Source organism: Giardia intestinalis, chromosome 4, assembly GCF_000002435.2.
Source record: "Giardia intestinalis strain WB C6 chromosome 4, whole genome shotgun sequence".
NCBI lineage: Eukaryota > Fornicata > Diplomonadida > Hexamitidae > Giardia > Giardia duodenalis.
The window spans coordinates 162,183-190,176 of NC_051859.1; the positions used below are offsets into that span (position 1 = coordinate 162,183).

The 27,994-nt window shown below is 49.3% G+C and overlaps 10 protein-coding genes across 10 annotated transcripts; 5 read left to right on the forward strand and 5 right to left on the reverse strand.

The window, feature by feature from the left end:
• Positions 1-226: 226 nt before the first annotated feature.
• Positions 227-1,780, forward strand: GL50803_003546 (Kinase, NEK; the record flags this gene model as incomplete). Its single annotated transcript, XM_001707213.1, has 1 exon — positions 227-1,780. One exon carries the CDS (start codon positions 227-229, stop codon positions 1,778-1,780), a length of 1,554 nt encoding a protein of 517 aa, XP_001707265.1.
• An 83-nt stretch (positions 1,781-1,863) lies between these two features.
• On the forward strand, positions 1,864-2,853 carry GL50803_0017483 (Chaperone protein DnaJ subfamily B; the record flags this gene model as incomplete). Its single annotated transcript, XM_001707212.1, has 1 exon — positions 1,864-2,853. The coding sequence occupies one exon, from the start codon at positions 1,864-1,866 to the stop codon at positions 2,851-2,853; it is 990 nt and encodes a 329-aa protein (XP_001707264.1).
• Positions 2,854-2,859: 6 nt separating this feature from the next.
• Positions 2,860-3,744, forward strand: GL50803_001770 (Chromatin associated protein KTI12; the record flags this gene model as incomplete). Its single annotated transcript, XM_001707211.1, has 1 exon — positions 2,860-3,744. One exon carries the CDS (start codon positions 2,860-2,862, stop codon positions 3,742-3,744), a length of 885 nt encoding a protein of 294 aa, XP_001707263.1.
• On the reverse strand, positions 3,733-5,286 carry GL50803_0017482 (TCP-1 chaperonin subunit delta; the record flags this gene model as incomplete). The annotated part of the gene is made up of 1 exon (XM_001707209.1): positions 3,733-5,286. One exon carries the CDS (start codon positions 5,284-5,286, stop codon positions 3,733-3,735), a length of 1,554 nt encoding a protein of 517 aa, XP_001707261.1.
• Positions 5,287-5,372: 86 nt separating this feature from the next.
• GL50803_0021943 (uncharacterized protein) lies at positions 5,373-5,834 on the reverse strand (the record flags this gene model as incomplete). Its single annotated transcript, XM_001707208.1, has 1 exon — positions 5,373-5,834. One exon carries the CDS (start codon positions 5,832-5,834, stop codon positions 5,373-5,375), a length of 462 nt encoding a protein of 153 aa, XP_001707260.1.
• A 112-nt stretch (positions 5,835-5,946) lies between these two features.
• On the forward strand, positions 5,947-7,113 carry GL50803_0017480 (tRNA delta2-isopentenylpyrophosphate transferase; the record flags this gene model as incomplete). Its single annotated transcript, XM_001707207.1, has 1 exon — positions 5,947-7,113. One exon carries the CDS (start codon positions 5,947-5,949, stop codon positions 7,111-7,113), a length of 1,167 nt encoding a protein of 388 aa, XP_001707259.1.
• Positions 7,088-9,262, forward strand: GL50803_0013914 (VID27 cytoplasmic protein; the record flags this gene model as incomplete). Its single annotated transcript, XM_001707206.2, has 1 exon — positions 7,088-9,262. One exon carries the CDS (start codon positions 7,088-7,090, stop codon positions 9,260-9,262), a length of 2,175 nt encoding a protein of 724 aa, XP_001707258.2.
• A 16-nt stretch (positions 9,263-9,278) lies between these two features.
• On the reverse strand, positions 9,279-10,628 carry GL50803_0021942 (NADP-specific glutamate dehydrogenase; the record flags this gene model as incomplete). The annotated part of the gene is made up of 1 exon (XM_001707205.1): positions 9,279-10,628. One exon carries the CDS (start codon positions 10,626-10,628, stop codon positions 9,279-9,281), a length of 1,350 nt encoding a protein of 449 aa, XP_001707257.1.
• Positions 10,629-10,793: 165 nt separating this feature from the next.
• Positions 10,794-11,696, reverse strand: GL50803_005425 (TMP-1 protein; the record flags this gene model as incomplete). The annotated part of the gene is made up of 1 exon (XM_001707203.1): positions 10,794-11,696. One exon carries the CDS (start codon positions 11,694-11,696, stop codon positions 10,794-10,796), a length of 903 nt encoding a protein of 300 aa, XP_001707255.1.
• Positions 11,697-11,755: 59 nt separating this feature from the next.
• On the reverse strand, positions 11,756-27,994 carry GL50803_0017478 (CytoDHC cytoplasmic dynein heavy chain; the record flags this gene model as incomplete). The annotated part of the gene is made up of 1 exon (XM_001707201.1): positions 11,756-27,994. The coding sequence occupies one exon, from the start codon at positions 27,992-27,994 to the stop codon at positions 11,756-11,758; it is 16,239 nt and encodes a 5,412-aa protein (XP_001707253.1).

Genomic DNA, 27,994 nt, shown 5'->3' on the forward strand with positions numbered 1-27,994 from the left:
TGAGTCTGGCTGCACTTTGCTAGATGCAGTGACTCCAGGTCTAGTGACCTTGTGATCAATTAATAAAAACTCGTTTGGTAGCAGTGGCTTGGTACTGAACCCGTGGAGCGCTGGCTGCAAACAGTCCACTATCCGACCTTTCGCAGGGTGTACTAACCTTTTGCAATCTCTTCTGTAGAAAGATTTACTAACATTTATTTTTAAAAAATGTTAAACCGTTAATCCAATGAGCGACATAGAACACGAGGACTCGGAGATGCGCTCATTGGATGGCTTATTGAGAGACATAGGGCGGCCTGTTGGAGAAGGAAGCTACGGGACAGTATATTCTTTGAAAAGTTCGCCACACAAGGTGGTAAAGGAGACGCCCATCAGGGGCCTCCGGCCTAGTGCTCTTACCGCGCTGGAGATAGAAGCACGGGTTCTTCCACGCATGGAGCACCCCAACATTGTCAAATATGAGGCTATTGAGAAGACAGATCAGTTTTTCTTTGTGGTGATGAAATACTATCCAAAGTCGCTCGATCAACTCATAAAAACCGCTATTCGCTCTGATAAGTCTTTGTCCCCTGAGAAAATCTTTATCATTGTCAACCAGCTAGCATCGGGTCTCGCCTACCTCCATAGCCCAGACAAGACAGACAGCACGGGTAAGCCACTCCCCGCAATCATCCACAGAGATCTGAAGCCAACAAATATCCTCGTCAATAGTACTGAGACAGAGGTTGCTATTGCAGACTTTGGGCTCTGTATTGAGGGCGTTGCTAACATCAGCATGTCGTCGGTTGCTACCCCATGCTACTCTTCTCCAGAAGCACTAATAAGTAAGATGTATGCCACATCAGCTGATATGTGGAGCCTTGGGGTGATCATTTACGAATTGACCACGGGAAAAAGGCCCGACTTCCTTGCGGGGAGGAACCCAGAGGACGTCTTTACCAAGGACTGGAAAGCCCCCCTTGGCGATATCTATGATCCTGATCTTCGCCTTATAATAGGGCATCTTCTTGTGCTCGATCCTTTGGAGCGACTTACGGCTGAGGAGCTGTTCCAGATGACATGTTTTGACAGGCAGACTCACATTTTGTCTATTCTCAAGATAAGAGAACTTCAGAAGTCCTCGTCTCATGAGCTGACAGATATCAGACCCCTTGCCAGCTCGAGTGTACTCACTAAGAGCGGACCTACTCACTTCACTGGGGAAACGCAGCTAATGCAGTCTGTTCGTAGAGGCAATAAGGAGGGTCTCAGGGAACTTATAGAAAATAGCCAAGGCTTTGGAGCCAAGAACGCTTCTGGGATGACGGCATTGATGATTGCTGCAGAGTGTGGGAATTTGGACGCAGTGAGGCTACTTTTGCCGTTAGAAGCAAACAAGAGATGCAACTGTGGGCGAACAGCCCTAATGTATGCGACCAAGAACGCCCAACTGGCAGCCGCTAAGGAATTACTGGCTGTTGAAGCCGGGAAGCGCGATAAGAGCGGAAAGTCAGCACTTATGCTAGCTGCTGAAGGAGGCTCAGCAGAGCTGGTAGCCCTTCTGGCCGGGTACGAGTGCAAGCTGAAAAACCAGTCCGGGATGACGGCCTTAATGATCGCTGTGAAGAAGGGGTTTATATCGGCAGTAGAGATCTTAGCTGAACACGAAAAGGGAATCGTTGATAATGCTGGAAGAACCGCCCTGTCTCATGCTATCAGATTCAAGCAAAGGCCTGTGATTGACCTCCTAACTCGGTATCCAGAAGAGCATGTTAGCACTTCTTTCAAAGAGAACCCGTAGCCGTTGTAAACTCGCAAAGTGTTGATTCCTATCTTTTGGGATTAGAGCACGCCTCCATAATTTCAAAAAAATTTCAAAAAAGTATGGGTAGGAGTTTCTATGAGGTGCTAGGAGTCCCTCATACGGCAGCCCCGGACGCCATCAAGCGGGCATACCGTAAGCAAGCCCTGCGCTGGCACCCCGACAAAAACCGTGACAATCGCCAGGAGGCAGAGGCTCGGTTCAAAGAGATTTCAGAGGCATATCGTATACTATCGGATCCAGAGAAACGCGCCGTGTACGACCGCTTTGGAGAAGAGGGTATCAGGATGGTCGGGCCAGATGGAAGCGTGGCAGCGTCAGGGCAGCCGCGGGTTGTCTTTTCTGGCATGCCGTTTGCCAATCTAGATGAAGCCTTCAAGCTGTTTGAGCAAGTCTTTGGAAGCATGGATCCGTTTGCCTCTGAATTTGATATGGGGATGACTGACTTTGGCACGTTTCCGTCCATGAACGAGACCAAGTGGCGGCCAAGGCCTCAGAAAAAGCGTAAGGATCCGGATGTTTTCGTTGATCTGGAACTAACCCTTGAAGAACTATACTTCGGGGCCACGAAGCTTCGCAAAGTTACTAGGCGCGTAATGATGGCAGATGGGTCGTCAGAGTCCAAGGTGGAGATGCTTGAGATAATCGTCAAACAGGGCTGGTCGGAGGGCACACAAATCCGGTTTAAGGAGCTAGGAGATGAAGCACCAAACATCACACCTTCGGATCTCGTTTTTGTTGTCAAGGAGCTCCCCCATCCTAACTTCCTAAGAGAAGGAGACAATCTTGTTGTGACGTGTAACGTTCCCCTCAGAAACGCCCTCTGTGGCTATCAAACAGAGCTCAAAACCCTTGACAATCGTACGCTGCACATAGTTGTATCAGAGGTCATCATCCCCGGCAACGTGAAGACAATCCACGGCGAGGGAATGCCTCTGAGTGCAGACCCGCGACAACGTGGTCTTCTCCTCATCAAGTTCAATGTGCAATTCCCATCACACATCCCGGAGGTCAACAAGGCCGCTCTCATGGAGCTGCTGCCGCCAAATTAAGTAAAAATGCCCCTACTCCTGCTTTTCGGCCAACCTCTCACAGGAAAGTCCAGGGTCGCCGCTCAGATCCAGCAAGAGGCTGTGGCTCGCGAGCTGGATTCGGTAGTAATTGACTTGGGGCTTATGGGATGTACAAGCAAAGACTTGACAGAAAACATCGGCACTGTTCGCACGCGTCTGCGCCAGCTTGTTGCTCAGTACTTGTCTAAAGAGCGCCTAGTGATAGTAGACCACACGAATCACACGAAGAGCTTTCGCTATGAACTATTTTGTATTGCACGTGAGAGGAAGACAACGAACTGCATCGTTTCGTGCTATACCGACCGGCCCATGGACGATGCCGAGCTTTCTATGTGCCCGGAAAACCCTTTGGTCGGTGAGGAGCGGCTTTGGACGTACCCTCGTTATGCAGATATATGTTCCCGGTTCGAGTCCCTTCTGGTGGGAGCTAAGGCAGATCAGCCCGTATTCAGTGCTTCTGCCAGTCCCCAACTTATCCTAGACTATCTGTATAACGTAGTGAAGGCACCTGGGAAGGCTGGGCTAAAGTCTATTCTCTCTGCGGCAACAGATTCCGTTGCGCTGTCCTCTTCAGAAGCCGCTTCTCCAGAAGTAATACGTCGCATTACAAAAGATATCGTAGCTACCATCTTCAATGCCCAGGCATCGACGGGAGCTATCAGTATGATGCTCACTGTGTACCCTCCCTCCATATCGGTTGCCCTGCCCTATGCAATCATTCCTATTGCACAGCTTCAATCTCTCAGACGATCTTTCCTACAACACCCTCCTGACTTCCCACACCCTGTCTCTGAGGGCTCCGTGGCAGGCGTGTTCGCCCAATACCTCAGCGAGAAGCTTCAGCTGGTCGAGGTTTACTCATCTGCCTAGAACAATATCGTCAATCTTCAAGAGCATACGCGTCGTCTCTGTCGCAAGAGTTATGGCGCTGATAGTCACTAGAGCAGGCTGTATTACATTTAGAGCGAACATCTCTGAGATCTCTCCGCCCCTATTAATATCTAATCCGTAGGTCGTTCCGCCTTTCTTATGGACGCGCCTCAGTTCCGTAAGGGTTGTGATTGGGGAGAGTCCGGCGTTTTCAGCCAGTGTAAGGGGAATTATTTCGAATGCATCTGCAAAGGCACGCATACAGTACTGACCCACGCCTGTCTGGGAGTGGCTGCGCTCATATAAGCACCTAGCGATCTCGGTCTCGACAGCGGCACCACCAGGGATTATAAATCCTTTCTTAATGAGACAGCGGATTGCACAGAGGCCATCGTGCACGGAGCGCACGGCCTCATCGAGGATCAGTTTGTTTGCGCCTCTCACTATGATGGTACATGTCTTGACACTCTTTTCCTCGTCTTGATTCCTGGAGATATATGTAACTCCATCTACGACAGTCAGCTCACCCATTGAGCCCAGTTTATCCGAGGTAAACTCATCTATCGTAGCGACTGGCGTAGCTCCGGTAGTGGTGGCTATGAAGTCTATTTCTTCGCGTTCTATGTCATCGATGACGGTGATCTTCAGCTTCTTCAGAAAGTGAAGCGCCATGTCACTGACGGCCTCACGCATAATGGACTTCTGCAGAAGAAGCACGTTGCACCCAGAGCTTGCGATCTTCTTGCACATCTTAGCAGTCAGCTTACGCTCCTGCTCTAAAAGGCGATCTATTGCGTCGGAGTCATGAACAATAAGATTAGCCTCCATGTCTGTCTTGGGCGGGGACAGGCAGAACCTTGCGATACCTATCTTCACCTTTTCACAGAACCCGGGCCCCTCTGTGGGACGCCTTGCAAATGCAAGACCAGTGGTTAATCTGCTTTCGTCCACGGTCCCTCCTAATCGTTTGATTACGTGTATACGACTCAAGTCAACGTTGTCCGAATCTGACACGCGAAGCACAGAGTCGAGGATTAAGGGTGCAAGGTGGTCAGAATGGTGAGAAATGATCTTGCTTGATAGTGTTGTTTTGCAAATGTTGATCAGCTCCTCACGGTTCTTGAGATCAACGGGGCGGGCAATGGACATGACAACCTTCACAGCCTCGTCACAGGCCACCTGGTAGGCCTCCGATATTGCTGTCGGATGGATTCCAAGCTTGAAAAGGTCTAGACAGTTAGCAAGCAGCCTCCCAGCGAGAACGACCACAGTTGTCGTGCCATCTCCCGCTTCGATGTCTTGGCTCTGAGAAAGCTCTATGAGCATGCGTGCAGCCGGGTGACGAGCCTCCAACTGCTTCATAATTGTCGCACCGTCATTCGTGATAAGGACGTCTCCCTTCGGTGTTGTGACCATCTTATCGAGACCACGAGGCCCTAATGAGGTGCGTATGAGGTCAAAGATTCCCTTGGCTGCCTGGATATTGGATACGCGAACGTCTGCCTGCTTCTCATTGCCCTCATCCCTGACAAGCTGAGCCATTTTATTTTTTATATTTCATCATTTCATCAAATCTTAGGAGGAGGAAGGAAGCGTGACCAGGAGTTTACATTATCCAAGATGAGAGTTCACGACGATATGTCGCTTGCAGTACTATTCGCCAATCGCCTTCTTTCATCGTGCAGGATTCTATTCTCGGTGTGTAAGCGCTTGTTCTCAGCCACGAGGGCCTCGTTTTCACCCTTTATATCGGCTATAAGCTGTTCGAGATCGTTAATTCTAGAGGTAAGCTCATCGTTCACAGAGGGGCTGGCTCGCGCAGCACATTCACGCATAAGGCGAATTGGGGTCTCACCCTTTGGTATATCTGCATGAACGAGATCATATATGGGGATATTCTCCGCCTTGGGCGAAAACGTTACGTGCTTCTTGGTGATTGATCCACGCAGGCCAGGAGATGTAGTCTTTGTTGGGAGTCTCTCTGGGGTGCTGTACATGATGGGATCTGCGTCAGGAATCGGCGACAAGTCACAATCATCCTGTCTCCTGATTCCCACAAACGAGAGGATCTTCCAAAGCGTAGATGACATGGTTAAATTTTCAGCATTCGTATTTATTTTTTAAAGAAAATTGCAATGAAATTTTCATCAATTGGAGGCCAAACGAGGCAGTCGCCTGTCCTGTAGCGGCGAGACGGCCATCATGAAAGTACGGCCCCTGATCCTGGTAATGGGAACCACGGCCTCGGGCAAAACACGCTTGGCTCTACAATTGGCACAGGCCTTGAATGGCGAGATTATCTGCGGAGATGCACTCCAGTTGTGGCAGGGGATCTCTATTTTATCGGCAGCTCCCACTCTAGCGGAGCAGACCGCAATCAAGCACCATCTTTTCGGATTGTATGCTCCATTTCAAGAGGAGGACGGCTCCAAGTTCGTTTACGAAATGAAAACGGTCAGGGACTGGTATGCCAATGTGTGCAATGTTCTTCGCGAAATACACCCCCCTAGCATCCCTATCATGGTTGGGGGGACGCACTACTTTTTCCTGTTTTTCTTGTCACAGCCAGGCACAAAAGACCTCCTCTGCAGTATTGGCCTGCAGCCCATCCTACTGTTTTGTGACGCACATGCAGCCCTGACTAGCCACGTAGCTACTAGAGTGGTCTCCATGATCAGACAGGGGCTGCTGAACGAGGTCTCGCTACTGTTGTCCAATCTAGAGCCGAACAGAGTCACTCGCATTGTTGATGGCTATGTGCGGGACGGAGTCTCAGATGGCATCCTGCAGGCAATAGGCCTACGTGAGTTTGTCTTAGCTGCGCAGCAAAGCGACGCATTCAGGGGCTTGGTCAAGAATGGGTCGCTATCGAAGCTAGACCCTTTGCTTGTATCCACTTGTGCCGATGCATTGTTTTGCTCTATACTCAAAGACACATCTGCTCGCGCTGATGGCATATTGCGCTTTGCCGACTTGCTGCAAATACCTATGGAGGCAGCGCTGCAACTAGGGACAGTTCTGCTGGAGGTGTTTGATAATACTGTCGCCTACGCCAAACAGCAAAGAAAATGGGCTCGCAAATTGGAGCGCCATGGTCTCTCGATTCTGCACATAGATACGTCTGACTGGAAGGAGGACAACATTATGCCTCTGATACTAGACGAGGTCGCTAAGGTCTCGTGCTATGCAAAGATAAACTACACGTTTTTACCACTAGGCCCGCAAATACTCTATTGCGACACTTGCAAGGTATCCATTACGGGAGAAAAGGTGTATCAGGAGCATATCCGATCGCGTGCCCACAGACGCAGACTCAATAATGAAAGAAAAAAGTCGACCTGCGATGGCTCACATCCTTGGCCAGGCTAAACAGTATAAAGACTCCAAATGGACCACTTTGATCAAGCCGGCATCCATATACATTAATGCCCAGCTTGTATTTCCGGAGCTGCAGGTTTGCGAAGCTGACCCATCCTCTGGCTCTGAGCCCGTCATCCACCTTTACACAATGATGGATCTCACTGATTGCGGGTCTAACGAGACTTTTCAGAAGATATTCCTGACTTTTAAAGAAGAGGACAATGGTGCCGATGTTTATACTACCGTCGAGTGCAGTAAGCTACTTGCACGCGACGGGAGCGAAGCACCTGTAGATAAGAAGATCAACCTATTTAAGTCTATATTGGCGTCCGCAACGCACATCAAGGCAGACTTAACCAAGCCTTACGTTTCTTCTCTTCCTGCTCCATACGGGCTTCCGCAGTCTTACGATTTTGCTAAGGAGTATTCTGCCATCAGCGTCTTCCTTGGCCGGGATGAGGGTCGAAATCGTATCGGTGAATATGCTGTTCTAGCACTAGCATCAGGGTCGGCACTGGAAGAGAAGGGGCTCAAATTTGGAACGGGCAGAGTGCCATCGGCGTACCTTTCAGCACACTGGCTCGTTGTTGATGTGGGGGAATCAGGAACAACGGCGATCCCAATACTGCCAGATCTAATCTTTGAAATACTAGCTGATGAGCGGCAGTTTTCGATAGCTTTACCATATACGGCACTCAGCCAGCAGGCCACTAAGGCAAAATTCCTTCCTCTAGCATTCGTCTTTTCTGAGGGGGCAGAATTTCAGGAGTTTTCTGAGAACTTTGCAAAGTACTTTTCACTTGCGGCCCGCAAGGAAGCCGGCTACAAGATAGATGCAAAAGACGCCCAAGACGACAACCAGTTTGTTTCGACGGCGTTCTGCCCACAACGGAAGCCGAGGAAGTCTTCGAAGAGTGTTCCAATCGTTGAGGCAAATAGTGATAGCGATGACTGCAGCGATGTTGAATCTATGGACGGCCAAGCGGGTGGCAACGGGATCATGAAGACCCCCTTAGAGAAAGTAGAGCCCGGGAAGATGGAGGCAGGCTACTTAGACCCTAAACTCTTAAACTATAAGGATCCAGCGCATAGCAGCGCACTTCTGAAGAACCATCTGGTGGCACAGTTCTTGTTTCAAGGCTCAACGGCAGTGGTGTCTCGAGACGATGCCCTCGAGCTCTGCCATGTTCAGCCAAAGTTGCGCACCGAATCCCTCCAGCTCAGAGACAAGTTTGGGAGCATCCTTGCACCGGGGGCTCTGCGCTTTGGCACGAATGTCGAGTGTCTATTATCCACTAGCCTTTCGTGCCCGGAGGATCAGAGAGACATAATTTACAGAAAGGACTTCCAGCGGCCGGATGCGTTGCAGTACTACACGGCGACGGACACAGGCATAGACTATCATCCTGAAATTGTAGACTTCGACACAGGAAAGGCTGGAGCCAGTAGTGTTGGCGCATGCTCCATAGACCCGTCGAACGCCATCGTTGTCCTGACAAAGATGGGTGTGCATATGCTTGACACGCGGATAGCAGGGAGCTCGCAGCGCTCTGGCGTGTCGTACTCGTACAAGTCCAGTGTACGCTTCTCCGCCATTTTGGTCACTCCGAAGGGCCATGTGGTCACAGGGTCCATGGCGGGGGAGATACGCATATTCAACAAAATGGGGCAGCGTGCTCTAACATGCTACCCGGGGATAGGTTACCCCATTACTCATCTGGCAATTACAGGGGATGAGAAGTGGTTGCTGGCGACTGCCCAGACCATTCTGCTAGTATACCCCACGACTACGGCTGACGGGGAGCACTCGTGCTTTTCGGGGCATGGAATCCCAGGCGACAAGCGACCAAAGCCGATTATCTTGCGTCTTTCTCCAGAGACTGCTCAGGAGATCGGCGCAACAACTGAGTCTGGCCTCAGGCCTGCGACCTTCTCCCTAGATGAGGCAGAGATAATCACCGGAACGGAGAAGTACCTAATAATCTGGAACTTCGACAAGGTGAAGGCCGGGGTTGTGAGCTCCAGCCGGGCGTGCACCAAGATCGCCCTCGGCAGCCAGCTGATCGGCGCCGGGATGGGGGTCCTGGGGCAGATAGCCGTTGGAACGGACAGCGACTTCCGCATCGTCAAGCACGCCCGTCGAACCCGGAAAAGGTAAATATTCACTTCAGCCCTCACACGCAGCCCTGCTCGATCATAGAGTCTGCGACCTTCAGGAACCCGGCGATGTTCGCGCCCATCTGGTAGTTCTTGGGGTGCCCATACTTCTTGGCAGTGTCGCGGCAGGCGACGAAGATGCCCCTCATGATGCCGCGGAGCTTCTGGTCGACCTCCTCAGCCGTCCACTGGAGCCTCACGGAATTCTGGGACATCTCGAGGCCGGAGACAGAGACACCGCCCGCGTTGCTGGCCTTGGCGGGTCCGTACATCACGCCCTTGGCGTGATAGACGTGAACAGCCTCTGCCGTGGAGGGCATGTTCGCACCCTCGGCCACGAACTTGAGGCCGAGGCCGACCAGGCGCGTCGCATCGTCCCCGGAAACCTCGTTCTGAGTGGCGCAAGGCATGATGCAATCCACCTGGCCCTCGAAGCACTCCCAAGGCTTCTTGCCCTCGTAGTACGCGACGCTGGGATACTTGTCCTTGAACTCGGAAACACGCCCACGCTTCTCGTTCTTGAGGTACATGAGGTGGGCCAGCTTCTCCTCGTTGAACCCGTCCTTGTCGACAATGGTCCCGTTGGAGTCTGAGAAGGTGAGGACCTTTGCGCCGAGCTGAATGAGCTTCTCGCAAGCAAACTGGGCAACGTTGCCGGAGCCAGAAAGAAGGACGTTCTTACCCCTGATCACAGTGTTGTTGTCCTTGCACATCTCCTCCAGGAAGTAGACAGCGCCATAGCCCGTGGCCTCCGGCCTGATGAAAGACCCGCCCCACTTGACGTTCTTGCCTGTGAGGACGCCTGTGAACTCGTTCCTCAGGCGCTTGTACTGTCCGTACAGGTACCCGATCTCGCGGGCGCCGACGCCGATGTCGCCGGCAGGAACGTCAGTGTCGGCGCCGACGTGCCTCTGGAGCTCGGTCATGAAGGACTGGCAGAAGCGCATGACCTCGTTGTCGGACTTGCCCTTTGGGTCAAAGTCGGAGCCGCCCTTGCCGCCGCCCATCGGGAGCGTGGTGAGGGAGTTCTTCAGGATCTGCTCGAAACCGAGGAACTTGAGAATCGAAAGATTGACAGAGGGGTGGAAGCGGAGGCCACCCTTGTAGGGGCCGAGAGCAGAGTTGTACTGGACACGGAAGCCGCGGTTGACGTTGATGCGTCCAGCGTCATCCATCCAGGGCACGCGGAAGATGATGACGCGCTCCGGCTCAAGCATCCTCTCGAAGATTGGGATATACTTCGGCTCGCGCTCGAAGATAACCTTGAGGGAGTCCACGACCTCCTCGACGGCCTGGCGGAACTCCGTCATGTGGCCATCCCTCTGCTTGATCACCGCGATGAGCTCCTCGATCGTCTGGGCAGGCATTTTAAAATCTGGGGCGCCTGTAATTAAAGGCGTTATTTGTGGTCAGCTTTTCAAGAACAGCCATCTCCCCCGAAGGTCCTCGGGAGCCCCCGGCTCTCTACGCGCACACTTGTTCCGTAACCCTCAGAATAAGTTTGACCGGTATACTTTTAGTTTGTGGACATTCTATAAGCGATAAGTAAAGGATGCAGACAGCGGAGACGAGAACGACGACGTGAAGCTTGTGTGTGGGTTGTTTCTGGAGCTCTTTTGCAGCGCCTTGAAGGCGATGTCCATCAGATGAACGGCTTCGAATGAAAGCACTATTACATCAACCAGTGTGATAGGAATCGGCAGAGAAGTGTAGATAGGGAATTTTGCCATCGTTCTTGCATCGAATGTTCCCAAAATTCCCAATAAATAGAGTAGCAGAACCAGCGGAGGGCCAACCACTTTCCCAGTCGTTGCATCCACAGCCAAGATTGCCGAGACCAACGAAAGAACAACGATAGATGGGCCTTCATCGCCCGCGAGCGTGGCCGTCTCCTTGCGGATGGCTTTCGCGGAGATGAAGATGGCAGGAATGAGCAGTGTAACGAAATAGGCTGTTACCGCATGACACACTTGCCGCAGCAGGCTCTTTCGCTTAATGCAATAGACTTCTACAATCCAAATTTGAGCCAGATTGCAACCAAAGATTAAAACAAGGAGACTGTCCAGTAATATTGTAGCTTTGGCGAGAAAAAGCGCCGGCCACACAGTGACGAGAATGTGCTTCACCAGGTCGACTCCGTTGTAAATGACATTCCACCGTAGCTTCATGTGCTCACCACGCAGCTGTAAGGCAGGCGCCAAGGCAGAGAGCGCAAGCACTGGGTACTCCAGGTACCAGTACCAATTACTTGGAGTCACAAGCGTTGGATGGTCCCTGATTGCCCTTCTGCGGGCGTAGTCAAACGCTGCTGTGGAAAGCATCCCAGCAACAACCATTCCTAGAGATATAATCGGTAGGACATGGTTTGCGATGGACCGCCGTGGCTTCTCTATGATGAACTCCGGGGTGCTCATAATAACAGATGTCTCGTGCATTTTACATCTGCTGTACTGATATTCGCAAGGATCATACGTTTACATTGCTAAGGATCGCATCACAGGAAATAAAACGCAGACCCGTCCCACATCATGTCACCTTCGTCCATACCTTGGGCAAATCCGAGGAACGTGCTACGCGAATCATCGAGGAATACCGGAATGCCTGCCAAGTGAGCTACGCTTGCCGCGGGCTCAAGGGTCAGGAAGAGGGTTGAAATGCCGCCACTGGGTGATTTCTGGATCACATCATGGTCGGCTACGAATAAGAATGACCTGACCGTTACTGATACCGTGCTGCTAGCAGCCACTGTCGTGAAGCACGCGGCCATCTCTCCAGATCCAGATGCACCTGGACTTCCTTGACTCAATAGGTCTTGGAACAAGGCAGCAAAACACTGATGTGCGTTAGACCCAAGCTTCAGAGGCAGCAACGTAATGGTGTCGTCGTTACCAGTTTGCATAGCCTCAAGCACATCTGTGCAATACTGGTATTGATCTACGAGAAGTGAGACATGCTGTAGCGCATCCTCATTGAGCAAGCGTTGTAGTTCATCGAGAGCAGTGGGGCCCTTCTCTGCTGCATGCATGTAGGCTAGCAGCGTGGTCCTTGCTGCACATTTGACCTTAAAGATTGCAAGAGAAAATGAGCTCCACCTATGTGAAGAGGTAAGAGTGGCGCTTACCTCCTCTACCTGCTGAAGGCTTTTTCGAATGCTTAAGAGCTTACTGATAATCGCGCTCACAATGCTCATAGTTATGCAAGAACTGCTATCCGGGTCTTTTGTGCTTTTATATCCCACTCTTCCTAAAATGACCTGGTGCAGATCATCGACTTTCTTTTGCTGTGCAGCTGTCATTATTCCGTCCAGGGCCTCGTTCAGGAAGACCCCTGTACACGACTCCACCATTGTGGGCAATGCATCCATATTAACTATCTTGTCAATAAGCCTTTTTGCTATGACCTTATCGTGTAGAGCTGAAATCCTATTCCCAAAACAAATCTCATGGAGCAATTTTTCAAAGAACTGATTGGCAAAGGGACAGAACGACTTGTTATCCTTGGCGAGCTGTGCTGCAAACTCTTTCACAAGAAGCTCTATGGCGTAGCGCAGATCCACAGATGTGAAGGAGTAGCTTCCAGAAAAGCCGTATGGCCTCATGCTTGCCCTCAGTTTGAAGATAACGAATATGTATGTTAGCTTATCAAGAAGGCATTTGAACTCTGAATCAAAGAATTGGCCAGCCTGCTGAGCCTCAGAATCGACTTCAGTAGCCTCTGCAGAAGGCGTGGTGGTATTAAGGATAATACTGGTCTGCTTGAGCGCTATTTGCCTTGCATCTAGCCTAGTTTGCTCATATAGAGCCACCGGGTTGAGCTCCTTTTGCGATAAAAAGGAGACACAGCCCAGTGACGTGGCTAAAGACCGCATTTCCTCTGTTAGGCTATTGTCATCTGCACCCTGGATTGAGATGATAATCGAGATGTTATTGCTGTAGGTCTTAAGGTGGCTCTGTATAACCTTGCAAAGATCTTCACAGTATGAGGCAGAGGCCAGATGCATGTTGGTCAATAGGATAATATCACGGTCTCGAGCTGCCTTGAGGATACCAGCAATCTTTGAAATGTGTGCGTCAGGGACCCCGAAGGGAACTGAGTGCACCAGCGGTCCGTGGTTGGCGTCCGCTTTTACGTCTTGAATCACTGCCTGAACAATGCTCTTTGGATCAGTATTCTCAATAATGTTGAGGAGCATGCAATGGGTATGCTTTTGATAGAACGAATAGTACTCTGTGAAGGTTGTGTGCGACCGAAGCTTTAGTTCTTTGCGCGTTACTGCTTTTGGCGCCTCCGATGTCGCTATCTCTTTCAGAAACTTATAAGTGGCATCTCGTGCAGTCAGGGTCAGCGACGACTGGGTGTTATCGTAGCATAGCTCTATGAAAATAATGAGCAAGTCAGAGTAGTTCTTCGCAGCCAGCGTCGTGAATCTCTCCAGGGCTGCATCTAAAATAAACAACATCTGCTCCAGGTTAAAGAGAAAGCCCGGCTCTAGGTCCCGCAGATGTCGTAGTACGGAAAATATCCGAGCTAGAACTGTTGTGCAATCGTGTAGTTCGTCCTTGAAGGCATCATAGCTTTTCTTCTGGTGTCTGAGTGTCTCTATTTGCGTATTAATTTGTCTGTATCGGGCCTTGGTAGCTTGTAGATGAGATATTAAGCCGGTATTTGTCAAGATGGAGCTATGGTCAACTGCACTTAGAGTACAAAGTAACTCTTTTTCCAGCGAGACGATAGTCTTCGCGTGGGTCGACAAGTCCTGCTCTATTTTCTGTTGCACAGAGTACAGATCGGGATGCAGGTATTCAATTAAGTGGTTGCACAATATCTCAAATATTTTCTCATCACTATGAGCAAAGTTTATCACGGTACACTTTGCCGCAAAATGGATTGCGCGCCCAACTACCTGACATAAAACAATTGCACCAAAATCTGGGTGGACAGGAATGACAACGCCTCCCAACTCTACAATAAAGGATCTTCTAGCGTCAGGAGATGAATTAGTGGGCAAACTAGTAGACGTAGCTGGCTCTTCTACGACTCGATGTAACACAAAAAGGGCTGGATCCAAAGAGTCGCCATCTTCTATGATCAGAGTGAAGCCAAACTTCAATGCCCGCTCCACAGAGGCCATCAAGTCGTCTGCAAGTGCAGATACCATGATATGCTTTTTATACGTAGCCCTGAGATGGTCTAAATCTCCCTTGGTGTAGTCAAACAACAAAACGGGCGTTACCGGAGACAGAACCCTCTCTATAAGAATGTGGTTTGACAATGAACCTCTGAGGCAAAGAGCCGTCCCGTTACTGTACGAAATAGACAAGGCATCGAGTATCTCTTCTGCAAACGTGGCGAGCTCAATCCTCAAGTTGTCGGTGTAGGACCCGGCATAAGTCTCGTAAAACGCTTCCAGGAGCACGTCTCCCATAAGTTTGTCCAAGATGTGCTCAGACCCAGCCTGCTGCTCAGTCCACCGCTTAATTTCGTCAGAGAGCAACTCAGTGATGATAGTTGCCTGCTTGGTGTTGTTCTCACACTCGTCTGCCTGGTTTTGCAGCCGAATTTGGTGGGCTTCACATTCGCTACACTCCGCTGTCAAGCTATCAATATTCTTCTCCATTTCGACAAGCTCCACCATAATTTCGGCTCTTCTTATTTCCAGACCACTAGCCTCCTCCTTAATTTGAAGAAGCGCCTGCTCAAGCGGTTGGACCTTAGCCTTTATCTTCAGAAATCCATAAATGCTCATGACCCAATCGAACAGGAAGCCAGCCGGCTGAGAGGCGTGGCTGACAATATCTTTTTTGAAGGTGGGATTGGACTGGTATTCTGCCAAACGCTCCAGCCGATAAGCAGCGTGCTCATCCTCAGCAGGATTATACATCAGAATGGAGGATTGAAAGTTGTTTCTCTGCATTATTTTACGGACGGCCTCCCAGCTTGTGTTAATTCCTGCGATTGTAGGAGATATAATGATGACTACCGCAGCCATAACTAGAGTTATTGCCTCTGCTGGCCTGGCCATTCGTCGAATCTCCTCTAGGGCAGCCTTGCTTATTGTGCGAATGGAGCCTCGGGCTGCTACAAGTGCAGGCTCTGCTTCGGCCAACTCCGACTGCACAGACTCCATGCGTGCCTGAATGTACTCATGCTTCTGTGTGATTTCGGTCGAAAGCTTCACTGACTCGGCCTTACTTGCCATGGTAATCTCTCTCAGCTTAATAACCTCAGACAGCTTCTCCTGAGTGAGTACGGTCATCTCTGCGAGCTTCTCCTTCTTTGTGCATAGCTCTTCCTGGAGCTCGCTGACGCGTCCCTGCACGATGTCTAATATCTCCAAGCCTTTTACCAGATGGTTCTGCTGAGAGCAGAAATCTGTGTACACCTGCAGGTACAGTAGTGCAAACCGTGTGCACAATCTCTCGTAATGAAGCAAGGAGTGGAAGGTAATAGATCGCGCCACATGACTAGTTTTCAACATCTCGGGTAGAGAAAGAGATCCAACAACATCGTGGTACTGCTGCACAATCGAAGGCGCCCTTTCGTGAAGCAAGGCTAGTGCAGCACAGAGGCGCTGCTGAGGCCCCAAGCCCTGTGCTGCGATGGTGAGCGTGTCTTGAATTTCTAAGACGCTATCGTCTTGCTGCTGCTTTAGAATATCAAGCAGCTGCTGAGTTTCTGTAGATACCCGATCACATGCCTCTATGCTCTGCTGAAGCATTGGCTCTGTATCTGTGACCCGTCCGAGACAGTCGGAGACAGACTTCGGGAACGCCAAGGCCTGGACATGCCCTGTCCCCTTAAGAACTAGGAAGTAGATAGGCATCCTACTAATACTAATCAATTGGCATCTGTTATACAAAGCTGGACTGAAAGTTATGCCGGAGCCCTCAAGGGTTGAGCTGACTACAAAGAGTATATGGAGCTTTTGCTTGACCATCTGCTGTAATTGGGCCAGATCTGAGAGACCTGCTAACGAGATAGTCTTGTGAAGCTGTGCTTTGGTTAAAAATCCAGTCACATCTCCATTACACAAGAGATTGTTTAGATGCTCTAGGAAGTTGATAGGAAGACCAGTTTCGTAAGAAATAACAACCAAGACATTGCCAGGTTTTGTTACCGCGGCTTCAATAGCGCCCCTGAGGAACTCCCGGAAATCTGTAAGGGAGTATCTTTTGACTGTTTTGAGCTCAAAGATGGTTGATTCAGAGAGCCACGCCAGGAACTGGAGCAGAGAGGCGTCAAAAACCCCTGGCTCAGCACTTATAATAAGGTGTCCATGTGGGGTGTTTAGGGTGCGCATAATGTGATAGATGGGATCGCTAACAAACTCCATGTGTGATAGTGTCAGCGTATTCGCTGATTTATTATGGTATTTAGAGAACAAGTAGCAAAGATTAGACCATGCCTCTTGTTCTGTCAAAATGGAGGCAAAGTGGGTAGCTGAATCAGTCAGCGAAGCCCCTGATGTTATATTGAACTTAAAGTTCTTCTGAAGAAGGAGCGTATTAAAGGTTGATAGCTCTAACATAGGATTGTCGGCGGTCCAGGTGCACAGAGCCTTGGAGAGAGACTCCAGAAATCCGTGAAGTGACCTTGCTAGAATGGCGATTGTTGCTTTCTTTTCTGGTTGAGTCATCAGTTTGGTTGAAAAGATAGCTGACCCCTCGTATAGAATGAGTTGGACAAACCTCTTGCATGAGAAGACCCCAGTAGCATCAGTAAGCTGATAAGATCCATAATGGTCTTTAACGGAAGCAATCCACCGCGTCAGATCTCTGGGGGAGTAGACAGAGGAACTGTGCTCTCGGTCTGCGGCTGCAGCAATCTGTTCATAAGCAGAAACCATTGCGGATGCCAGGGAAATTGAGAGGGAGGTGGTGGTGTCAGGAGTCAGAACGCTCAACAAGTTTGATTCGGTCAGAATGTCCGCAAGCATGTCGTCAGTATAGGCGGTGTATATGCTCAGGAGCGCTGCATGACTAGGATGGTCCAGATACAGCGTAGATATCTGCCTCATAAATCTCTCACTTAGAAGAGACCGTCCTGCATCTGTTGGGGGATTACAACTGCAGGCAATAATTATGTTAAATGGTAAGACAATGACTGCGGATGTTTCCAGTGGAGACTCTTTTGCTTCGTGGGCACCGGGCTTCTTTTTATCCTTGGAGCCTGGAAGAACCCCGTCATATATGAAGTATCTATGCTCTAAAAGGAAACGAAGAAACTCTATTACGGGTTGATTGTCAAAACAATCTTTATCAACCAGGTTAATCTCGTCTATGATCAGGCAGAAGGTCTGTCTTGCCGGAGAGACCAATATGTAGTGATCGTCCTCTGGAACCACATCGAAATGATTGAAGAAAATAGAAATTAAATCGTCTGGAGAGGTCTGTGATGAAAAGGAGGTGAAAACAACGCGCAAGTTGGGGTTCTGATTCAATATATGCGTCAGAAGTACTGTTTTCCCGCTACCTGCCGGTCCTATTAAGAGTACGTGTCTACCCTGGTCCACTAGAGAGCCTAGATACATTGCGTACGCTTGCGTATCCACATTAGGAACAAGCTGAGACCCCGCAGACGTCGATTCCAGTGTAGGGTTATGTAATGGGTGTGTAAGTTTGTTCCTGGGCATACTCGCGTCTTCAAAGCGCGCCCTTCTAGTGTGGGCTGTTAGTGAGCTCTCCATAAGCGTCGACATGCTCTCATGGATTGTAGAAACAAAGAAGCTACGTAGCTCACAATTCTCAGGATCGTTTAGCTGCCAATACTCACTGTTTATGGAGCAGACGTATGTTAGCAAAGAGGTGTGAGCAGGCTGAGTTGGTGGTCTGCGGCCATCCTCTTCATAGCTGGATTGAGGCGGAGGGTGTTGGACAGTTGCTGATAACCATAGGGACGATGATGCATTGAGATCGGACGAATCTGGAATTGTGTGCGCCTTTGTGACCAAGGAACGTTCCTGAGTATTTAAGCGAGAAGACGTTGTGTCGGAAGTGCGCTCGACACAGTATCCAGCGAACACTTCCGGTGCTGACGGTTTTGTATTGAAGTACGTAATCGCCAAGAGATCAAACTGTAAGTCGTCCGCGTCGTCAGCATTGCTTGCATCCCCAGAGCCAGAGTGAGTAGGGGTCTTCGTGGAGACCTCACTAGAAGGCTGATCAAGATAGTCTGAATAGTACCTACAAACAAGATTGGACAAAGAGTGGCGCTCTGCAAGAGGTAGCTGACAGCTGAGAGACCAAGCCAATCCGAAGATGAATTGTCTAACGTAAAACAAAATGAGCCTGTTATATGAGATTCCTGAGAAGGACAGAACGCGAGAAACAGTCTGAGGGCTCACCAGTTTCTGCAGATCCATTGTGCGAAGAGACAGCCGAGCTTCAGCTAAGCCTAATTCAATTTGCGTTATCTTTGTACGAAAATACTTCTCTGCTTCTGCCACAGCTGCCTTAAGCATCATCACAAGGGTTGCTAGAACTCTTGTTACAGAAAAGTCAATAGGAGAGTATTGCTTGTAGCGACCTTTAGCATGGTCCAGAAGCTCGGATAGCGTGCCAGAAAAGCTAGTTGATGAAGTGTTGATGTCAGCAGAAATCCCCTTCAGAATGCCATCAATGAACTCTCCACTTCCCGTTGCGAGGCCTTTACCCGTGCGGAACAAGCGTCCCAAAGTGCCCGTCTTGTGAGTGATTACTGTGCCGGATGGTGCTTGCTGTGTGTTAGTCAACTGATCAATGAGCCCGTGGCACGCGATAAAACTTTGGTGAAATGTAACGTATAGAGGCGTACTCGCGAAAAGGAAAGAGCTAAAAACGTCGAAGGCTACCGCATTAAGGCACGCTAATACGTATTTCTGTGTATGCAAGTTAGGGATTGAGTTGGAAAGATTGGCTCTAGAAGGGAGCCCTGTTTGAGTCCGTGTCTGTGCCGGGGGTTGCTCGGTTCGCCTAGAGTGCCCGGTTTCTGAAATCAAAGACAGAAGGCTCGATGCGTGCGGGTTGTCCATGACGAGTTGACGCTTAAGACAGCCGTATGCAAGATCTGATGCTGGCACAGTATCTGCGTGATGAATGCTGACAGAGCACCGTGAGATGGTGGCCAAGGTTGCATGCCGGAGTGTAGAGCTTTCAAAAACAAAGCGGACGCTGTCTGGTATGTGAATTCTCTCGCCTGTGCAAAGAGTTAAGCAACGATTTCCATCCAAGACGGAGTTGAAGGCTTCAATCCAGTCTGGATTAATATCGCAATCAAATAGAAAGAAGAATCTTGGCCATCGGCTGAGAAGACAGGGAGTGCCTGAGTCCATGTTTTCGCTAAGGGCAATGGCCTCTCGTAGAGCCCGAAGAAAGCTGCTATCTATCCATTCACGTGAAGGCTCAATTAAAGTGCCGAGAAGCTTAGTTTTAGCTTGCAATGCCAGAGGAGATACGGTGTATGTAGTCAAAGCTCCCTGCGAAACACCCGTCAATTCTGTAAGAAAGGACGCCAAGGCCCGTCGAGCACCATAATAGACCTGTTGCGCAGCTGTCTTTCCTGTGGATGAGGTGCCTGCAATAATGGTTCCAGGGCTGAGACAGAGGCACATGTGAAGATGCAGCACCTTGTCTAGGAAGGCTTGATTAGGAACGAGCCCCATTTGCAGTGTAACTTGTGATACAAACTTCGTCAACAGGTCATCAAGACTAACACTTTCCAGCAGCTTGAGAGCATGCCTGTAGTTAGACGATTCAGGGATAGTAATCTGCCGCCTAGAGCAGTCGCTACTCAAGCGTGCCCGTATCGTGGCCTCACAACGCCCAAAGGTGGAGCAGATGAGATCATTAAATTGAGGAATGTCATGGTGAGAAAGCGTTGGAAGGAGGGTTCGACGTATGCCTGTGACAAGGATATATCGTTCTGCTGCTTCACGAATGTCCGGAGAATCGGAGCTGAGGAGTTGCGTTAACGATGGCTCGTCCTCAATAAGCAACTGGCCTGCGCGCAATGCCATGCGAATACTACGCAAACCCAAGTCGTGCGCAAAATGGAAGGATGATTTGGACGCCTGTTCAGCATCTGACTGGATGTGGGCGACAACTGCCTCCAGCCGTTGATAAAACATGCAGACAAGTCGACTGAGAACTCTCCCAAACGTGAAACCCAAGGAGACCAGTAGTACGTCAACAATGCTCTCCACCTCTGCCTGGGACATCATTACTATTCTGAAGAGAGCACTGATGTTCTTTGGAAGAGTACGGCGTCCCTTGTATGAAGGGTTCATTGTTATGAAGCATGCAAACTCACGCAGCTGAGAAAGGCGGGACGGATCATATTTCTGCGAGTTAAGCGAGAACTGAGCCATGAAACTATTGGCTGTCCGCCGTAGCTCGTGGGTAGATGCCTCGATCAGGGTGTCATTCCCTAGTTCTAGGACGCGTCTGTAGCTTTCCTCCTTGGATAGGAGTTCTTGAATTGCGTCGACGATAAGGCTAATCGATGATAAATTGTCGACTGCCAAACGATTAAATTCGTCAAAGCAGACCACACACCCCAGCAGCAAGGCACCAATCATTATGCGCACCACAGAAGCATAGTCAAAGGCCTCGTCACAGTTAAAAACAAAGCATGGCCTACCTAGGTGTGCTGACAGTTGACGTGTTGACTCCGTCTTCCCAGTGCCAGCTGGACCAACGGGGCTAATGAAGAACTGCGATCCTATGGCTATCAGTGATTGGGTGTAGTGACTACTTGTAAGCTCTGTTTGCACCAAATGCGGAGATGAGCCAACGTAGTTACAGCTATAGACGTGCGAATAGGACAAAACCTTCACAAGTATTGGACACTCATAGATTTTCTGCCAGGGGCTGGGGTTGAGGACAAGGGATCTAAACGGCTTAGCGCTGACATAGTACTTCATTGCAAAGAACCGATCCAAGCGTTTTTCATCGCTTCGCCCCTGTGTCGCCTCAAGTGAGACAACTGATTGGAGAAAGATTATCTCGGGTAAAAGACAGTGTATATTGTAGAGTCCCTTATACGTCACCTGTATATATGCGAGAAGCTCCTTGAGGGCAACACCTGTGCGATTCAAATCCACTCTATCCGGATCATCTGTATATAGGTCCAATATCTCCGTAACTACGAGATGCAGCCCAACAATAAACGCTTGGCACGTATGTGACTCTAACAAGCAGGGTATCTGCGAGGATGCAACAGCCACAGAGTCACTTAGAAAGGTGAGAAGAACACGTCTGCAGTGAAGAATCTGTTCGTACATACTTAGCCTAATAGACGTCTCCAGCTTGAGAAGAAACGGATGAATAGCAATTTCATTTGCGGAACTCGCCACCAGGTCACTGATGCTGAAGAACTGAGAAGAATCCAGGTGAAACCTTTCACCCTCAGGTGATACAATCCCAACTATCAGGAGGCGGGCTCCAGTCAGAGACGATGGTATAAAGTCATCATTCTCACACGGCTCAGCGCAGTGACACAAGTCGCTGCTTGATGCGAAAATGAAGTGGGCAAAACCGGGAAAGATCTTGCTCAAGTGTTTTTCAAGCATGCAAATGTCGCTGTTATTTGTTGAGACACCAATAACCTGAGAGCTGTTTGAATGGTCAGAACAATGAGGCATAAGCAGTGATGAAAGCGCAGTGATGACACTAAGGATGTTGTCGTCGGTGAGGAAGAAGAGCCTTGGCGAAACATAGCGCTGCTGCTCGATAAACGTAGCAAGGGACTTAGCTATATATTGGAGTGAATCTTTAATAGTTAGAATCTTGGATGTACATGCCTCAACACCCCCAAGGAAAGAGAAGAAATGAACAAGATTGTCTGTCGTACCTTTGGAAGGCATGTCAGACAGGTGGCTATACATAAAGGCCAGGTCGGCGACAGCAGTTTCATACCTAAGCACAGCATCCTTTATGTAGCGCTTAACAATGGCCATATTCTGTGCAAGCACAGAGGATAGTTGAATATATTCTGACTGTGTCTCTGTCAGAGCCTTCACGGCCGCGAGATATAGAATAAAGGTCTCCTGGAGTACTATTAACTGAGAGCTAAACTCCGTATAGAATGGGGTAGTTGACAGGTCCGAAATGCTAAGGAGTGCCGATTCCAAACTTTTTGTTATGTCAGCAAGGTTACTAATAATGTGAGTATCATTTCGGTGTACGAATGTTAGGGGTATGCTCTTGGACAGTAGAGTATGTGCGTTAATCATGCCGTACACAGAGGAACGTGCTCGTGCCTGAGATAGAATGCTTTCACATATGCCAGTAAGAACCCTGAGAGGCTCCTTGTCTTGAGTGTGGACAACTGAGCCGGAATCAGAAGAGGCGCCTTTCTGAGACGTTAGTGACTGATGCGACAAGCTCAGGAAGAGCAGGAGATGATCGAGAAGCTCATACACGGTGTATGTCTGAAGCCGTGTCTGAATATTTAGAGCGGGAGGAAAATTGGCTTGAGTGCCGCACACAAATCTAAGCTCAGCAAGAAATTCTGGCCAGTGAGAGGGATGGAAAGAGGTGGGATTGCACAGCTGGACTAGATATGGCTGGAGCGTAGCGAGCGTATGGGTGTACCCCGACAAGGCGGCAGTAAGTTTGGAAGGGTTTTTCCAGGTAGTGCTGTTTTGTTCTAGCCATTTAACCACCTTCTGATTGCCCTGGAAGACCCCACCCAGCTCTAAATAGTCTTCAATAAGATGCTCTAGCTCGTGGCAAAAAGCTGACAATGCAGAGTCGATTGCTGCTGAGTTACAGTCTAGTACTGATGAATTGAGATCTCGCCCTTTTAGTCCGTCAAACAGGTGAGTCAGCTTGTGACAGAGAGGCAAGTAGGTTGAGTCAATAACCTCCGTCGCCACTATGAGGGCCTCCATGTCGGCATTGGTACACGTTGACATGTTGATGCCAAATAACGCTGACGCTGACGCAGCAACTCCAAGAATGTCAGTGAGGTCTTTCTGCAGATCAGCAAGCCGCTGCCGAACTTCCTGAACATGCTTTAAGAGAATTCCTGGGTCAAGGCTGCCATCTGGCGTGAGTACGTCCGGACACATGAGGGAGGGATCAGTAACTTTTGCAATGTTGACAAGACTGGATTCATGGAACAAGTTCTCGGTGGCCTGCAGGTTTGCTAGTATCCTTGCTGAGGATACCTTGTCTTCCAGCACCCGTGCCTTCAGATACGAATATCTTTCGGCAAACGTGGGATAAACATTGTCGATGAGAGCGTCCACCATAGACTGCTCGTTAGCTGTCAGGACAAGTGTTGCACGGAGACGGGGAAGCAGATCCTTATGTTTGATATAGAGCCCATCCGCGTCTGCTGAGTGAGCAAGACACTTCAGAACAGCCACAGAATCATTCCAGTCCACTTCGTCGCGCGGATTACCGCGAGGACCACTGAGATCCTGCAGCTCGGTGTTCAATCGAGAGAAGAGGCGTGTCAAATGATCGATCAATGCTAGTGTACACTCTGTCACCTTGGCGAGTACGCTGTTCTGGAACGCTTTGTATCTATTATAAAAGGCCTTCTTGAAGTCATCCGAGACAGATAGCTCAACCAGACGTAAAAAGCTCTCCTTTTCGCCATCGTTTAACAAGAAGTAATAGGCTTCCTGAAAATCTTTGTCTGCATGATCCAGAACATGTACCCACGAGTGGAGCTGTGAGTTAGTCACACTATGAGATTGAACAAACTTTTCCGCCCTATCCAGTGCCCACGTGTCAACACACACGTGGATACGCACAAGGCGCCTGGTAAATCTGCTAGAGCTCCTGATAGCATCCGCACGAATTTCGTTCAGCAGTTGAGTTACTAGGTTAACATTATTGTGGAGTTTTAGCTCACCGCCATGTAGCGTATCCACTTGGATGGCGAAGATCATGCGAGAAAAGGACTCTATTGTTGGAACGTGTGCCTTATAAAGATGCTGTGTATTCATTAAACCCCCACGAGATGCAACGTCAGCGTCAGCTGGAGAAGGGGCAACGTCTGAAAGCAGGCAGAGTGCAGACGGATCGACTGGAAGCTCACACCCTATGATTCCAGAAACTATAGTGTCCACGATTGATAGAAAGGCAGGAGACTTCAATGCGGCAAGAGCGTGTGCTTCTCTGGGCTCAACATGCATTAACGCATCATCAAGAGAAACAGTCAAGTGCCTGCATGCGTTGGCCACGAATGGGAAAAGTGACTGTTTGGCAGCTCTAAATTGATGATAGTCAGTGTTGGTAAGTGAGGTTTGATAGTTTTGGAGGGCATTGGAGTCGCCCAGAAACTGCTCCCTAAGAATAAGAAGGGCATAGATTAGCCGCGTCGTCATGATGCGCGAGATTAAAACAGAAAGCGAGTAATGAGTCGCCAGACGTCCCGGATCAGAACGCTTCTGGCTAGACGTCTCTGTGGAGAGTACACCGTTAGCGTCTAGACGGTTGAGAGAGTATCTTAGCTTGTCAAGAAGTTTAGCGACTGAGGACTGTTTTGAAATTATAAGTTCAGAAATAATTTCGCGGATAATCTCTGTCTCCGAAACAATAGATATAAATGCCACATCAAGCTGTGCTACGGAGCGATAAAGTTTGCGGAACTGATTAGAGAGGATAGCAGTGTATGCGTCAATTGTACCATTCTCGGGCAAGCTATCCTGGCGGACCATGTCGCCGCATTGGGAGCCGGAATGTGTGGCGTAAGTCATTGAAAAGTCGTTATCGACGTGAACTAGCTGCAGAGGAAGAGACAGGAAGTACGGGGAAAATAGAGCTTCATAAAAGGGAGAAACATTGGGGCGATTCTCGGAGCCATAGATATCGCTTATAGAGTAAAACTTGACATAATTTGGACACAGCTCTCCAAAAATAGATAATCGTACAAGGATTGCATAAATCTGTGATATGTTAACGGAAAGATTGTACGATAGCGAGCTGTTATCCATGACCTTCTTGGAGTTTCCCGTTGTGCCCATCCAGGCGGCCAGATGCCCAATCAGTTGCGAAAACTTCTTTAGTGCTGGGAGCAGTATCCCAACAATAGCGTTGAACAGGGACTGGTACCTTTGCATGATAGAGCTGTGGAGTATCTTTGAAGCGTTTGGCAGCCTTCCAGCGACAGCAAAGGAGCTGCAGAGACTCTGGGCACTGAAGAGTGAGGGAACAGGCGTAGTCACCAATAAGTCAGGGGGCGACGATGCCTCTAGTGCCGAGTCTGTTGTCAACAGGTGAAGGGTCTTGGGGAGACGGGAAACTGTAAGAATTCCAGCCTGACGCGTAGAGAGTTCTTGATATCTAGTGGAATCTCTTTCAAATGCAAGAACGTGCTCGCACAAAAATTGAGATAGATGAGTGGCCTCGAGGCCAGTATCAGGACAGTAAAAGGATGAGATCAGGAGCTCAGTCCAAAGCTCGCCCCACTTGCTATACTTAGAAGAGAACGTATTTAAGTTCGCAGCAAGAGCAGTGCTAATTTTGGAAATGGAGCTGAGTGAATCTGCTTTGATTACAGACGAACGAACTAGTAGAACACCGAGCAGCTCAATGCTGAATACATGCCTGCTTCTGGAAAACAAAAGCAAGGAAGCAGTCAGGAGATTGGGAAGGATAGTGCTCCTAATCAGGAGGGTTCCGGCAGCCTCTCTGATATCGTCTATCTCTAGTTGTTGAAGATGAGTGTTTTCATTGCTGACCACCGCCTTCCTGTAGTACTCAATCAGCTCACAAAGCAGTAGCTCTCTTATTTCTACGTGTTCTCTCTGAGTTCTGAGCTGCAAATACACGTTCTGTTCTGTTGAGCTAAGTGTCTTGCTAAGTTCTGCGGTAAATTTGACTATCAAGGCGTTGTAATAATTTTTGGTTCCTGGCTGCAAGGACGCAATTATAGCAAATCGAGAGAAGTGTTCTCCATATCGTGTGATAAACGTGTGGATGTTGTTTGTGGAAAAGAGGCTGTCTAGGATGCCCTTGTATATATCCTCGTAGCTATTCATAGAGGCCAGGAGACCGGGGATAGATGTAAGCCCTCGAAGCACGGTGGCTGCAGCTGGGTTGTTTGGGAAAAGGCTACAGGATGGCGCTTTTGGGTGAATAAATGAGCGAGTAAAAAGATAGGAAAGTTGTTGCAAATATTGATAAGAACAGTCAGGGACATCATCCTGCTCAGGAGACAGCTGTGCCATGAAAGCTAGCTCGTGTGACCGGGCTAGCCTAAGCACGTCTGTGAGCCGGTCTATCAACGACGCAGGTACATGGGGTACAGATGTACAGAGAAGTTGGACATGCTCTCGGAGTCGCTGTATATCTACAAGCGCTCCAGAAAGAGCAATTAACCTGGCGGAAAAGTCAACAAGCATATCCGAATCCATAATCTCGTACGGCGGGGCATATGCAGCTAGCTTGAATGTAAGAGAGGTATACTTCTCAATAGCCTTTACGCCAGCCAACTCAGAGATTAGATTCTGGGAGATAGCTCCAGCGCCAAACAGAAAGCTGGTCTCTAGTGGATCGAATGCGCGAATGGTGCTCCAGACAAGACGGATAAAGTGATAGGTCATGTAAAAGTGAACGAAGTGAATATACACCGACTTTTCAGATGCACTAAAAGCTTGCATCTCTTTCAGATTACTGCTGTTGGCATCTAGTTGTCTGAACACTTGCCACGATGCCAGGGCACTCGGGAGGATGTCCGTTAGCGATCTAAAGTGCTCTATTAACGAGGCGAGTTCTCGATAGTATGAGATCTTAGCCTCTACACCGTTGTAGCGTGATAGCAGCTCATTAACACGGGGTAAAGAGGAGACGGCGAATTGTTCGACTAGTTCGGATAGAATAACCCTCGCAACCTCAATGTGTGGAAGAGTTTCGCGGATATCTGCTAGTAAGGCTTCGTACCCATAGGCAAGGGAGTACACGTGAATTTCGAAAAGGCTCAGCACCTTGTGAACCGCACAAGCCAGATTATAGACTGAATTACTGCCAGAAGGACTAGTTAACGCCATGATATAGTCATCTAGTCGGTTAAAGTCGTTGAAAGACAAGTCTTCTAAAGAGGATACTTCTCCCAGAACCCGAGAGACGTTGCTCATGAAAAGCTTGGCGAAGGCAGATACTTGCTCATGATTGAGAGAGGATGGACCGTGCTCTTGGTAGGATGTAATCAGGTGTTCTAGGTTTAGTCGCATTGACTCAGAGCTATAGAAGTGGATAATGGGAATCTTGCTATACCGTAAAAATCCGGTCTTATCTGCTAGCTTTTGGGAGAACTCACGCATGAGAGCGAGCACTGATGCACCAAGAGAGCTTTGGGCGGCAACTGATGCATCGGTGCTGGAGGCCTCAGAGTCCAGGTAAATTCTGTCAATAAGACCGGCGAACGTCTCAAGAACACTAGTTCTAGATGCATTTATCACTTGGATGGAGCGTGATAGCTCAGGTATTGCGCTCATGCTTGCAGGGGCAGCATTGGTTACATTGAGAATAAGCAAAGAGGTTCGGGAGACATCGCTAGGCTTATTATGGTCGACCTTTGTAAGTGCGCGGGTTTCAGGCTCTAAAAGGATTGACGAATGGATAGGCTGGATGACAATAGTTCCGGCCAGATCTATGGAAAGGTGGAAAGACATACTCCCACCTGAAAGAAAAGCAATCGCCGTCGTGTCTGCCATCATCTTCTCAAGCACGTTCTCGGACGGGACCCCAGACTGCATAGCGACGGCCCCTGCCAAGTACTGCGCAGCAACGCTCGGCAT